Source organism: Budorcas taxicolor, chromosome 18, assembly GCF_023091745.1.
Source record: "Budorcas taxicolor isolate Tak-1 chromosome 18, Takin1.1, whole genome shotgun sequence".
Classification (NCBI taxonomy): domain Eukaryota; kingdom Metazoa; phylum Chordata; class Mammalia; order Artiodactyla; family Bovidae; genus Budorcas; species Budorcas taxicolor.
Genome location: NC_068927.1, coordinates 59,323,166 through 59,337,837, shown reverse-complemented (window position 1 = coordinate 59,337,837; position 14,672 = coordinate 59,323,166). Strand labels below are relative to the sequence as shown.

Genomic DNA, 14,672 nt, shown 5'->3' with positions numbered 1-14,672 from the left:
TGGTGTTGGAGAAAACTCTTGAGAGTCCCTTGGACTGTAAGGAGATCCAACCAGTCCATTCAGAAGGAGATCAACCCTGGGATTTCTTTGGAAGAAAGGATGCTAAAGCTGAAACTCCAGTATTTTGGCCACCTCATGAGAAGACTTGACTCATTGGAAAAGACTTTGATGGTGGGAGGAGTTGGGGGCAGGAGAAGAAGGGGACAACAGAGGATGAGATGGCTGGATGGCATCACTGACTCGATGGACGCGGGTCTGAGTGAACTCCGGGATTTGGTAATGGACAGGGAGGCCTGGCGTGCTGGGATTCATGGGGTCGCAAAGAGTCGGACACGACTGAGCGACTGAACTGAACTGAACTGAACTCTCCTCTTTCACTTTTATCAAGAAGCTCTTTAGTTCTTCTTCACTTTCTGCCATAAGGGTGGTGTCATCTGCATATCTGAGGTTACTGATATTTCTCCCGGCAATCTTGATTCCAGCTTGTGCTTCATCCAGCCCAGCGTTTCTCATGATGTACTCTGCATATAAGTTAAATAAGCAGGGTGACAATATACAGCCTTGACGTACTCCTTTTCCTATTTGGAACCAGTCTGTTGTTCCACGTCCAGTTCTAACTGTTGCTTCCTGACCTGCATGCAGATTTCTCAGGAGGCAGGTCAGGTGGTCTGGTATTCCCATCTCTTGAAGAATTTTCCAGTTTATTGTGATCCACACAGTCAAAGGCTTTGGCATAGTCAATAAAGCAGAAATAGATGTTTTTCTGGAACTCTCTTGCTTTTTTGATGATCCAGCGGATGTTGCCAATTTGATCTCTGGTTCCTCTGCCTTTTCTAAAACCAGCTTGAACATCTGGAAGTTCACAGATCACGTATTGCTGAAGCCTGGCTTGGAGAATTTTGAGCATTACTTTACTAGCGTGTGAGATGAGTGCAGTTGTGTGGTAGTTTGAGCATTCTTTGGCATTGCCTTTCTTTGGGATTGGAATGAAAACTGACCTTTTCCAGTCCTGTGGCCACTGCTGAGTTTTCCAAATTTGCTGGCATATTGAGTGCAGCACTTTCACAGCATCATCTTTCAGGATTTGAAATAACTCAACTGAAATTCCATCACCTCCAGAGATTTTTTTTTTAATCATGAAAACGAGGGCATAGAAACAACGACATGTAGGAGTCTCTGGTTCTGAGAAATCGGAGATTCAGACTTCCAAATAATCCCATTCCACTTCTGCCTGTGCTCTCTCTGACTCAGTTGCCCAGACTCCCTGGGGCAGCTGACCCACAACTCTGAGTTCACCCTGGAGATCCCGGAGAGTCAAACCCCAATGCCCCAACCGCCTCCCCAGACCCTGGCACATAAGCGCGTGCCCTGCGCACGCGTGCACACACACACACACACACACACATCCACACGCAAGCACACGCACGTGGACCAGAAACAACCAGGCACCGAACGTTCAGACCTTCACTCACTGCTCCAGTTCCAGACAGCCGACCTCCCAGACCAGGGCACGCACAGTCACACCCACCAGCATGCACAAGTGTGCATCTCATTTCCTCTGCCAGTGGCCAGTCCCCAGGGAAGCCAACATGGGAGAGATTCCAAGGATTCGAGGGGACGGGCGGGCATTGTGTGTTGATGGGGATAAGAGGGGAGGCGAGGAGGGCTGGGGGTGGGGAAGAAGAGAGAGAAATGGAGGAGGGGAGGGGGAAAAGGGGTGGAGAGAGACAGAGGGAGTGGGGAGAACGAAAAGGATGGAGAGAAGTCCAGAAATAGAGGGACGAGATGAAGGCAGAGAGAGAGGAGGAGAAATGGAGGGGAGAGACGGGGCCAGGAGTGGGGGTGATAGGGGAGCTTCGAGGGGAGAGGGAAGGGGAGTGAGAATGAGGGGCTGGAAGGGGAGGCCCATCTGGTACTGGGGGGCGGGGGTGATGGCGGGAAGCGGGTGTGGCTGCCGGAGTCTCGGCTGTGACCTCAGAGCCCCTGGCCCAGCTCAGCCCTGACGTCAGCCCCACCTCCCGCCCCCGCCCGCCCGGCTCTTCAAATCTGCCCTGAGCTCTGGGGCAGCAGGGAGACTCGGGAGCAGCCAGCGGGCGAGGAGAGAGGCCGCCCCGGAGCCGCAGCGATGACACAGGTGTGTGCTTGAGTGTGCGTGGGCATGCGTGAGACTGCGGCCAGGAGGGAGGCCTCCCCGCACGTTTGTGCGCACGTGTGCTCCTGTGTGTGACAGCGGCCCTGTGAGTGTGTGCCTTCTGGCCTGAACGCCTGTCAGGTCCAACCTGCCTGTAAACCCGTGTAGGTCCATATGCCCCAGACCGGACCCGGCAGAGAAGAGCTGTCTTTGCACCACACGGGGGTCTAGATTTCTATTTTCTTGTGTTCGGTAAATATTAAGGTGGACTAAATGAAATCGCCCATCTCTGGTCACCCCCAGGAACTCAGGCACAGTTAGGTTTGGGCCAAAGGGTGTCAGGAGGAAGATTCCAGAAGAAATAATAACAGTGGTTAATACTGAGCGATTACTAGCACCAGGCTAAAAGCTGTAACTTAGCTCTGCCCTAGGCAACCCACTCCAGTGTTCTTGCCTGGAGAATCCCAGGGATGGGGGAGCCTGGTGGGCTGCCATCTATGGGGTCGAACAGAGTCAGACACCACTGAAGCGACTTAGCACCAGCACCAGAGAAACATTAAACGAGCCGCAGACAGCATTTAAAATTTTCTAGTAGCCACATTAAAAAGGAAAACGAAACAGGTGTGATTAATTTTAATAATAAAATTTTCTTTAACCCATGGTATCAGGAGTCAGCAAACTTTTTCTGTACCGGGCCAGACAGTCAATATTCCGGGTTTTGAGGGCCATATGGTCTCCATTGTAACTACACAACTTTGGCATAATGAGGAAGCAGCTGTAGACAGTATGTAACCAGATGTGTGTGGTGTGCCAAGGAAACGATGTTAAGAACAATAACATTTGAATTTCATGTAATCTTCTTTATTCCTTTATGTTTATTGAATGAAGTATAATTGATTTACAGGGCTTCTCAGGTGGCTCAGTGGTAAAGAATCTGCCTGCCAATGCAGGAGACGCAGGTTCCATCCCTGGGTTGGGAAGATCCTCTGCAGAAGGAAATGACGACCCACTCCATTGTTCTTGTCTGGGAAATCCCATGGACAGAGGAGCCTGGCCGGCTATAGTCCACAGGGGTCACAGAAGACTCAGACACGACTTAGTGACTAAACAACAAGAAGTTGATTTACAATGTCACGTTAGTTTCAGGTGTACAGCAAAGTGATTCAATTATATGTATATATCGATTGTATATGCTCTTTCAGATTCTTTTCCCATGTAGGTTATTATAAAATAGAGTGTAGTGCCCTGTGCTATACAGTCGGTCCTTGTTGTTTATCTATTTTATACATAGTAGTGTGTGTATTCATATAATTTTCATGTCCCACAAAACATTATTCTTGTTTTGACTTTTTTCAACCTTCTATACACATAAAAACTAATCTTAGCTTGCCAGGCTGTAGTGAAAAAGGAGGCAGGCATTTGGTCCGAGAGGTCGTAGAGGGCTGACTCCCTGCTATATATATATAAAAAAATATCATTTCAGTACAAACACATGAATGTGGTGTTTTACTTTCTTTTTTCCGCACTCAGGCTTCACAATCGAGATGTATAGCACATCTCATGCAGATGCTATATTTTCACTGGAGATGCTTGATCTGTATTTTTAGATTTCATAACATTTAGTTGAAAAAGAAGCTTCACAGATCCTACTTGTTCCAAACATGTGTAAAAGCCTTCCAATAACTGAATTAAGGATCTGTTTTAAATTTATTTTTATTTTAAAAAATATTTATCTATATATTTTTGGTTGTGTCAGGCCTTAGTTGCGGCACATGGGCTTCTCTCTAGTTGTGGCACGGTCGCCCCACGCAGGCTTAGTTTCCCAACCAAGGATCAAACCCATGTCCTCTGCATTGGAAGGCGGATTCTTAATCACTGGTCCACCGAGGAAGTCCCAGTTTCTGAATTCAAACATTTAAATTGAATACAATTAAAAATTCAGTTTCTCAGTGGTACCCGCTGCATTTCAAGCGGTCTATAGCCACAGGTGGCCCATGGGTCACGTATTGGACCCTGCGGAATTATAGCTTTAGTGATTCATTTAACTCATAACGAGCCCAAGAGGTGCAAACTGGTGACAGAGGGAGAAGGCAGTTTAGTGTAGAGGATGGTGGAGCCAGAGGCTGGAGCCTGAGTAACCTTGGATGAGAGAACACACCCACCTGGGTCTCAGTTTCCTCATCTGTAATAGGAAGTGTTAACAGTATTCACCTTACCAGGGCTTGGCACGTGGAAGGGGCTAAACCCCCATTTTACAGACAAGAAAACAGAGGCACCTCCTTCCCTTCAATTATGAGCTCTGCCAGTCACATGTACTAGGCACCTGGCCCTGCCAGCCACTCCTTTTGGCTAATCAGTACTTGGTTTTGCCATCTCGATCGTGGTGGCCGGAAAGATTATCTGTTCCCCCACCCTCACCCCCTGGGGTGCTGGTGTGGAGTAAAGCCAATATATAAGGTTGTGGTTTAAATCTTGGCTTTTCTGACACATTTGTGGTGGCCAAACAGGAAGAGAGGTGGCGGAGGGAAGGGTTGAGAATTTGAGATTAGCACTTGCAAACTGTCATATATAGAATGGAGAAACAACAAGGTCCTACTGTTTAGTCCAGAACACTGTATTCAATATCCTGTGATAAATTATAATGGAAAAGAATATATATGTTTAACTGAATTACTGCTGAACAGCAGAAATTAACACAACATTGTAAATCAACTATACTTCAATAAAAATAATTTTTAATGCAACACCCACACCCCTCCCCCCCAAAGAAAACACACAAAGGCTTGACTTCACTGTTTTCCAGGCAGACCTTGGGCAGGTTGCTGCACCTCTATGTGACTCAGTTGCCTCACCTGTAAAATGGGGATGGGACTTCCCCGGTGGCTCAGTGGTAAAGAATCCACCAGCCAACGCAGGAGACACAAGTTCAGTTCCTGGGTTGGGACCCTCCCCTGGAGTAGGAAACGACAACCAGCTCCAGTATTCTTGCCTGGGAAATCCCATGGACAGAGGAGACTGAAGGGCTAGAGTTCATGGGGTTGCAAAGAGTTGGACACAACTGAAGCGACTTAACACATACACACACAATAATAGTACCTACCTCACAGGGCTGTTGCGAGGAAAATAAGTTAGTTTTTGTAAAACGTTTAAAGCACATTGCATTCTTCTCTGAGATGTATATTTTTATCACTATTATTATCTTAACACTAAGAAAGCTTTATGAGATGAATCATTTTCCCTGCCACTAAGAAGGAGGCAGGAAACCCCTGCTAATTCAACTGTGACACTCCGCTGAGTGTAATCCTTGTGGATTTTAAAGCTGTTAAACACGTGGGGGGAAAATAGCACCAGAAGCAGGGAAAGCAGGTATTCAGCCTTGATAACTGTTTTTGCCACATTTACTTTCCTGAAGGAAAGTAACTGCAGTACCCAGGGGATTCTCTTTATGAAGAGGAGATGTGACCGTTTATCCTGGAAACAAAAGCCAGGAGGGCTTCCCTTCCTGGAGAGCATCTCAGGACTCTTCTTTCCCCCTTTCTCTTTCCCAAAGGACGTGCCCAAGCCGAGCCAGGCAGCCCGCCACTGCTCCGGCCTCGTCCGCCGGGTTCTGACCATCGCTTTCGCGCTGCTCATTCTGGGCCTCATGACCTGGGCCTACGCCGCCGGCGTGCCGCTGGCCTCCGATCGCTACGGCCTCCTGGCCTTCGGCCTCTACGGGGCCTTCCTCTCGGCGCACCTGGTGGCGCAGAGCCTCTTCGCCTACCTGGAGCACCGGCGGGTGGCGGCGGCGGCGCGGCGCGCGGCGGCGCGGGGGCCCCCGGAGGCGGCCACGGCGCGCAGCGTGGCGCTCACCATCTCGGCGTACCAGGAGGACCCCGCGTACCTGCGCCAGTGCCTGGTGTCGGCCCGAGGCCTGGTGTACCCGCGCGCGCGCCTGCGCGTCCTCATGGTGGTGGACGGCAACCGCGCTGAGGACCTGTACATGGTCGACATGTTCCGCGAGGTCTTTGCCGACGAGGACCCCGCCACCTATGTGTGGGACGGTAACTATCACCAGCCCTGGGAGCCGGCGGCGGCGGGCGCGGCGGGCGAGGGCGCCTACCGCGAGGTGGAGGCCGAGGACCCCGGGCGCCTGGCGGTGGAGGCGCTGGTGAAGACGCGCAGGTGCGTGTGCGTGGCGCAGCGCTGGGGCGGCAAGCGCGAGGTCATGTACACGGCCTTCAAGGCTCTCGGCGACTCGGTGGACTACGTGCAGGTGCGTGGAAGGCGCCCCCGCCGCGTCTGTGACCCTAACACCCCATCCCACTTCCCTCGGATCCTTCATTCACTTGGAATGAACCTCTCTGCTTCCTTTGTTCATTCATCCATTCAATGGAGAGATTCTTTCCTTCCTTCCACCATTCATGCTTCCATTTATCCATCTAACCATTAGGGAGATTGTGCACTCGTTTTGTTCATTCAATGAAGAGATTTCTTTCTTCTTTCCTTCCTTTTTCATTCATTCGTCCATTTGATGCAGAAACTCTCATTAACACATCCATCCATTTATCCATCCATTCAATACAAAGATTCATTTACCCATTCAAGATAGAATATTCTGTCCTCCTTTCTCTTCCTTCTTTCATTGTATCTTTTCTTCATTCATTTATCTTATCATCCACTATAGAGATCATTCACTCCTTTATTTATTCATCCATTCAATACAGAAGTTCCATCTTTTCTTCATCCAAGGTAGAAATTCTTTCTTTCACTCATTCTTTCATGCATCCATCTGTCCATCCAGTATGGAGATCATTCATTCATTTACTCATTCACTTAAATTAAGTCATTAAATGTAGAGATTGGTTCATTCTGTTTCTTCATTCATTCAGTGTTGAGATTCTTTTGTTTATCCATCCATTTACCTATCAGTATAGAGATTTATTTGTTCATTTCATCATTCATTCATCCATTCAATGCAGTAATTTATTCATTAATGCATTGCAACAGTTTTTTGTTTTTTTTTTTGTTTTTTTTGTGTTTTTTTACTGCTGCATAACAAATTTCCACACACTTGGCAGCTTGAAACCAAACACATTTATTATTATCTCATAGTTTCCATGGGTTAGGAATCTGGGCAAAGCTTAACTGGATCCCTTGTTCAGGGTGTCATCAGGCTGCAGTCATGGTGTCAGTTGGAACTGGGTCTTATCAAAGGTTCCAGGACCCGTTCCAAGCAACCATAGAACTCATAACAGACCGAAAGCTAAACACAACCTTCTTTGACCCAGCAGGAGGAGGAGACCCTATTTTACATCAACATCTATTCTGATTCTTTGGACACCCTGAAGTATAAATTCTTATTTTACCTGGATTTGGAATAATCTCCCATATCGTGACCTACTATTCAGGGAAAAAAGCTTGCCTTGTCAAGCCCAGCAGGAACCTGACTTCTAGACCCTCTTTTAAAGGGCTTACCTGATTAGATCAGGCCCACCCAGGATACTCTCCCTTTGATTAACTTAAAGTGAACAGATTAGGAACCTTAATTACACTGCAAAACTCCTTCACCATTTCCAAATAAGAGAATACAGTTACAGAGTTCTATATCATCACTTTGGCCATTGGCCATATTCTATAGGTTAGAAGCAAGTTACAGATCTTGCCCACACACCAGAGGAGGGTATTTTACAAGAGCATGGGTGTGTGGAGGGGAGGGGTTGGTCATCTTAAAATGTGATAAAACATTGGACATGACTAAAAAACCTCAAAACTATGTTCAGATTGGCTGCAGAGTGTCTGAGCTGGTCCTCATCCCTTGTAAGAGACCATCCCAATGGCCCCTCAATTGCCAGCCCTATACAAGGATCTCGCCTGAATCTTGGCCCCTTCCATTTGTCAGGTCTGTGACTCTGACACAAGGCTGGACCCCATGGCGCTGCTGGAGCTGGTGCGGGTGCTGGATGAGGACCCCCATGTAGGGGCTGTTGGGGGTGATGTACGGATCCTGAACCCTCTGGACTCCTGGGTCAGCTTCCTAAGCAGCCTGCGGTACTGGGTGGCCTTCAATGTGGAGCGGGCTTGTCAGAGCTACTTCCACTGTGTGTCCTGCATCAGTGGGCCCCTAGGTGAGCAGGGGTAGGGCTGGGAGGGCCGTGGATGGGGTGGAGAAGGAAGGGAGAAGAGGAGCCAGATGGGTTGAAGATGGGATTGAGACAGGAGACTAAGATGGGGCTGGGGCAGGAACTGGGGATGGGGTAAGATTGGAAGCTGGAGGTGGGGATGGTGTCTGATGTTAGGAATGGTCTGGAGAAAGCATGTGGATGGCGATTGGACTGGGGCTAGGCAAAGGATTGGGGAAGGGGATGAGATGGGTTTGGAACTTAAGAACACTGTTGGTGCTAGACTTGAGGCTGGAGATGGGTTTTTTGGATGAGGATGAGTAGGGGGTGGAGCTGAGAATGGATACCAGATTGGGGATGGATTTGCAGTCAAAGTGGCTATGGGTCAGGGATGGGACTGGGGCAAGTTTGGGATGGGTGTGGGGTTGAGGAAAGAGGTGAAGTTGAGAACAGGATCACGGCTGGAGTTGTCATTGGAGACAGGGTTAAGAATGGGATTGAGGTGGTTAAAGATGGTGCTGGAGGGCCTATAGTGATGGTCCACTGGCTAAGACTCCATCATCCTAAGACAGGGGGCCCAGCTTCAATTGCTGGTGGGGGAACTAGATCCCACATGCCACAACCAAGTCCTAGAGAAGCTGAATAAATAAATAGAAATAAATATTTAGAGAAAGGATGGGGTTGGAATTGGAGATGAGTTGGGCTGGGGATGGTGCTGGCAACAGCAGCAGCTGAGGCTCCTGTGCGCCCCTCCCCCACCCAGGCCTATACAGGAACAACCTCCTGCAGCAGTTCCTTGAGGCCTGGTACAACCAGAAGTTCCTGGGCACCCACTGCACCTTTGGGGATGACCGTCACCTCACCAATCGCATGCTCAGCATGGGCTATGCCACCAAGTAAGCTGAGGGCACTGGGTGGTTGGGTGTGTGCAGGGGCCAATGAGTATCTCAGCAAACACATGTGTGTTGCTTCTGCTGTTGCTGCTAAGTCGCTTCAGTCGTGTCCAACTCTGTGCGACCCCATAGACGGCAGCCCACCAGGTTCCTCTGTCCCTGAGATTCTAAAGGCAAGAACACTGGAGTGGGTTGCCATTTCCTTCTCCGATGCATGCATGTGTGCTAAGTTGCTTCAGTCGTGTCTGACTCTTTGCGACCCCATAGACAGCAGCCCACCAGGCTCCTCTGTCCACAGGATTCTCTAGGCAAGAATACTGGAGTGGGTTGCCATTGCCTTCTCCAGTGTGTGTGTTGGGGATATTCCAAACTTAAAGCAAATCATAGGACATTGGGGTCTCTCTAGCAAGATTTCAGAGGAGACAGAGAGAACGCATAAGGAACAGAAGGGGCACTTGCATTGAATCATGAGCTATAGTGTTGGCCAAAAAGTTCCTTTGGGTTTTTCGTAACACATTACCAGTGAACACTTTGGCCAATCCAATGCATCAAGTGAGACGCTAGAGGAGAGTGGAAGATACCATAGGGCCAGGGGTGGCCTTTACATGGAACCATGTGACCCAGTGGACTCTACCAAGTAGGGTGAGGTGAGGGTGGGAATGCCACCTAGAAGATATAACATGAAATTGGGCAAGATGGCGCCACCACGGAGAGCACAGACTCCCCAGTCTGTGGGAAGAGAAAGACATCAACAGAGTGGGATCAGCTAGTGAGAGAGTGAGAAGAGTCACGTGGGAGAGGAGGGGAGCGCCTAAACCCCAATAAGTGCTCCAGGAAGAAGGGATGTAACTGAAGGAGATTCGGGGCGGGGGGTGGGGGGGGTGGGGGGGGTATGGCTAGACCACGTGACATACTGGGGAAAGATATTTCTACAAAGTTAGACCAGTGACAGCGCCAGAGAGAACTCAGCGTATGCCAAGGGAACCCATACCTTTATGCACTTGACAAATATTCTTCAGGTGCCTCCCATGTTTTCAGCTCTGGGGATGCAGCAGCAAACAAAAGAACTGCAAATTCATGCTTACACTGATTGTGGAGATAGACAATAAGTAAAATGTAGAAGTTGGAGTGGGTGAGAATGATACATCCGGTGAAGACTCTTGACAGTCCCTTGGTCTGCAAGGGTAGCAAACCAGTCCATCCTAAAGGAAATTGGTCCTTAATATTCATTGGAAGGACTGATGCTGAAGCTGAAGCTCCAATACTTTGGACACTTGTTGTGAAGAGCCACCGTATTGGAAGAGACCCTGAGGCTGGGAAAGATTGACGTCAGGAGGAGAGGGGGATAACAGAGGATGAGATGGTTAGATAGCATCATTGACTCAATGGATATGAGTTTGAGAAAACTCCAGCAGTTAAGGGAGGACAGGGAAGCCTGGCATGCTGCAATGCGTGGGGTTGCAGAGTGTCAGATATATTTAGCAACTGAGCCACAGCACATGCTAAGATGACATATAAAGCCAGGAAGGGGGATAGAAGTTTCCAGGTAGAGAGTGAAATGATAAATGAGGATAAGATAGGAATGGGGGCTGAAAATAGAGCAGCTGGATCAATAGCAAGGGAGAGAGCATCAGGAGAGGATAGAGAGCTCACAGGGTGGAGGGTCCATTCATGAGAGCCTCCATGGTCAAGAACTGTGAACTAAGGAGAGGGAGCCATTGGCAGTTTTGAGCAGAGGGGTAGCATGCTGTTGTAACAGGACCCCTCCCAGCTGTTTTGAGTACGGACTGCAGGAAGAAGAGGATAACCACAGAGGTCACTGAGGATCCCAGGTGGCACAGGGGAAGGAGACTGGACACTGTCAAATAATGCCTCTGGGGACAGGATGGTTTAATCCCTCCTAACAAGCTGACTGCTGGAGGCCACCTCGATGACGTCTCACATAAGTGATTTTAGCTTTGTGGGGGCTTGGCTGGAAACCTGGGAGGGATTGATTAGTAATGTCTGCCAGGGCCACAGGAAGGGAGCTTAATAGTTCCCTTGAGAACCTCTAAGGCATGGGCTATCCCGAGTAGGAATCATGCCTGGCTCCTTCCTCACCCTGAGGTCTGCCAATAACAGTATTCGTAATAGATTAGTGATAGTATTAGTAATAGTGTCAGCCACTGCAATGATATTAGTAATGCCAAGTTACATTAGTCATAGTAAAAATAGTTGTAATAGCCACCATCAGTTGAGCAAGTACAATATACTGGTCTTAAGCACTCGGCGTTAATCCTCCTTCAACCCTCATCTATTAGGTAGGAAACATTGTTGACCGCATTTTACATATGAGAATGAGACAGGCTGGGACCTGGGACCCTTTACTGCAGTGAAAGTGAAAGTGACGCCTCTCAGTCGTGTCCAACTCTTTGCGACCCCTTGGACTGTAGCCTACCACACTCCTCTGTCCATGGGATTTTTCAGGCAAGAGTACTGGAGTGTGCTGCCATTTCCTTCGCCAGAGGATCTTCCTGACCCAGGGATTGAACCCGGGTCTTCCGCATTGTAGGCAGACGCTATACCAGTGCTTGCACCCAAACACACACCTCCTCCAGTAACAAAATACAAAGAAACTATAAGCGACTAAAAGTAACCCACATGAATGTGCAGCCGGGGCTACTTATGAACAATGAGATACAAAAAGGCCAAAACTCAACTGCCATTTCTGAGGTGTAGGGAGCAAAAGTGGGGTTACCAGGCCTGATCCCCGCACAGTGCACCACCAAAGGGGTGGGCAGACCACCAAAACTACCCCTCCACCTGATCTACTGATCCGTTCCTACCCTCATCCCACTTAAGGGACCAGCGCCTCCCCAGCCCCACAAGGGAGGGAGCAAGCAAGGGAACATGTTACTTGCAGCAGGAGTCCCAGTAAAGGCTTCCCTGAATTCCTCCACTGGCCTTTTAATCAATTCCTGTTGGATAAAGAGGGGTTTCCCAGGTGGCACAGTGGTAAAGAATCCACCTGCCAGTACAGCAGTTAAGAGATGTGGGTTTGATCCCTGGGTTGGAAAGATCCTCTGGAGAAGGAAATGGCAACCCACTCCAGTATTCTTGCCTGGAGAATCTCATTCATGGACAGGGGAATCTGGCGGGCTACCGTCCATGGGGTCCCCAGAAGCGCACACACTTAGATAAAAAGTCCAGGGACCAGGTGGGTAGCAAAAACCCTGAGGTCCAGAAAGAGAGCCGCTCAGTCGTGTCTCATTCTTTGCGACCCTATGGACGGTAGCCCACCAGGCGCCTCCGTCCATGGGATTCTCCAGGCAAGCGTGTTGCATTTCCCTCTCCAAGAGAGGCTGAGCACACGTGCCCCAGGGGCCATTCCTGGCTCGGATCTGTCCCCAGGGGCTCCGAGGAGAGCCTCGCCGACAGCCCCGTCTCTTCCCTCCCTCCCAGGTACACCTCGCGGTCGCGTTGCTACTCGGAGACGCCCTCGTCCTTCCTGCGCTGGCTGAGCCAGCAGACGCGCTGGTCCAAGTCGTACTTCCGCGAGTGGCTCTACAATGCGCTCTGGTGGCACCGGCACCACGCGTGGATGACCTACGAGGCGGTGGTCTCGGGGCTCTTCCCTTTCTTCGTGGCGGCCACGGTGCTGCGGCTCTTCTACGCGGGCCGCCCCTGGGCGCTGCTCTGGGTGCTGCTCTGCGTGCAGGGCGTGGCGCTGGCCAAGGCGGCATTCGCGGCCTGGCTGCGGGGCTGCCTGCGGATGCTGCTGCTCTCGCTCTACGCGCCCCTCTACATGGGCGGCCTCCTGCCGGCCAAGTTCCTGGCGCTGGCCACCATGAACCAGAGCGGCTGGGGCACGTCGGGCCGCCGCAAGCTGGCCGCCAACTACGTGCCCGTGCTGCCCCTGGCCCTCTGGGCGCTGCTGCTGCTCGGGGGCCTGGTCCGCAGCGTGGTCCACGAGGCCCGGGCCGACTGGAGCGGCCCCTCCCGGGCGGCCGAGGCCCGCCACCTGGCCGCGGGCGCCGGCGCTTACGTGGGCTACTGGGCTGTGATGCTGACCCTCTACTGGGTGGGCGTGCGAAGGCTCTGCCGGCGGCGGGCGGGAGGCTACCGCGTCCAGGTGTGAGGCTGGGTGCACGGGGCGCTGGCTCGGGGAGCGGCCCGAGGGGACTTAGCGGGGTTCCCGGAGCGACGCATTTGCTGGGTGACCCCCTGGGCCTCAGTGGCCCTCCTCTGTGAAGTGAGGGGCTCGACCCAAGACTTCTCAGCCTAGACTCTTTTGGAGGGGCGGGCTGGGACTTCTGGGTCTCTTGGGAGGGGTATTTATTGATCAGGGTGTGGATTTTTAGGGACAGGGCAAAAGGGGTCCTCACAAGCTGTCCTGGGGCCCCTGATTTCTCTGTTCTTATTTAACCTCCATTTGTACTGTGTATTAGAATATAATAAAGAATTTTATTTATTTTCTTCTCAGCCTACTCTCCTCCATTTTTTTTCTTTTTTTCCCCCCAGAACTAAGGGGGGCTGCATGGTGAAGAACTGAGGACTCCTGGCTGGGTCTTGGGGCTTCCCAGGTGGCACAGTGGTAAACAATCTGCCTGTCAATGCAGGCGACTCAGGAGACATGGGTTCGATCCCTGGGTTTGGAAGTTTCCCTGGAGAAGGAAAGGGCAACCTGCTCCAGTATTCTTCCCTGGAAAATTCCATGGACAGAGGAGCCTGTTTGAAACTAGACAGGATACCCTCCTTTCTTTTAGCCTGGACGTCCTCTTTGGGAAACAGGGATAGGAATGCCATGGATCAGGGTTATTTTGAAGGTGGAATTTGTCAACTCTTCATTCAGGTACTATGGAGCACCTACTATCTGCTGGACACTGTCATTTCACTTCAATCGTTCTTTGATTCAGTCAGTCAACCACAAAACACATTTACTAAGTTCCTATTGAATTCCACACACATTGCCAGGTTTGCAAATACAGAAGATAATAAGAGTCTGAGTCAGCTTTCCAGGAGCGCCTATTCCATTGAGCAAAGAGAGTGTTATCCTTAGTTAAGGATTCTCAGGAACATAATCCATTAGTCCTTGGTACCTCAGATGGTAAAGAATCTGCCTGCAATGCAGGAGACCTGGATTGATCCCTGAGTCGGGAGGATCCCCTGGAGAAGGGAATGGCAACCCACTCCAGTATTGTTGTTTGGAGAATTCCATGGACAGAACACAGGGGTCCCAAACAGTCGAACACAACTGAGCAACTAACAGGCACATAATAGTCTGTATCTCTTGATCCCCTGTGCCTGTCTTGAGGGTGCAGATTTCTGTCTGTTCTGATTTCTTCATTGTTGTGTCTACAGTGCCTTGAAAACGCCTGATGCATAATAAACGCTCGGTATTTTCTGATTGAATGAATCAGTGAAAAGGAACATACTGGTGAAGAATACTATGAGAGAGCTTACCTTTTAGGTGGGGAAGCCATAAAACCAAATTGAAAAATAAGTTTACATCAGGTCTGAATGAATGCTGTGCACAAGCAAAAATAGGGGGATGTCGAGATTTTCTAG

General features: G+C 50.1%; 1 protein-coding gene across 1 annotated transcript; it reads left to right on the top strand.

Moving 5' to 3' along the window:
• The first annotated feature begins 2,125 nt into the window (after positions 1-2,125).
• On the top strand, positions 2,126-13,242 carry HAS1 (hyaluronan synthase 1). Its single transcript, XM_052656842.1, has 5 exons — positions 2,126-2,134; positions 5,682-6,386; positions 8,013-8,238; positions 8,996-9,128; positions 12,567-13,242. The coding sequence occupies exons 1-5, from the start codon at positions 2,126-2,128 to the stop codon at positions 13,240-13,242; spliced, it is 1,749 nt and encodes a 582-aa protein (XP_052512802.1).
• Positions 13,243-14,672: the final 1,430 nt, after the last annotated feature.

What these genes read in the sequence shown, in the direction of transcription:
- HAS1 (XM_052656842.1), top strand. An exon ending in ACTCGGTGGACTACGTGCAG is followed by an intron (nt 6,387 to 8,012) that starts GTGCGTGGAAGG and finishes TCCATTTGTCAG; the next exon opens with GTCTGTGACTCTGACACAAG. An exon ending in CTGCATCAGTGGGCCCCTAG is followed by an intron (nt 8,239 to 8,995) that starts GTGAGCAGGGGT and finishes TCCCCCACCCAG; the next exon opens with GCCTATACAGGAACAACCTC.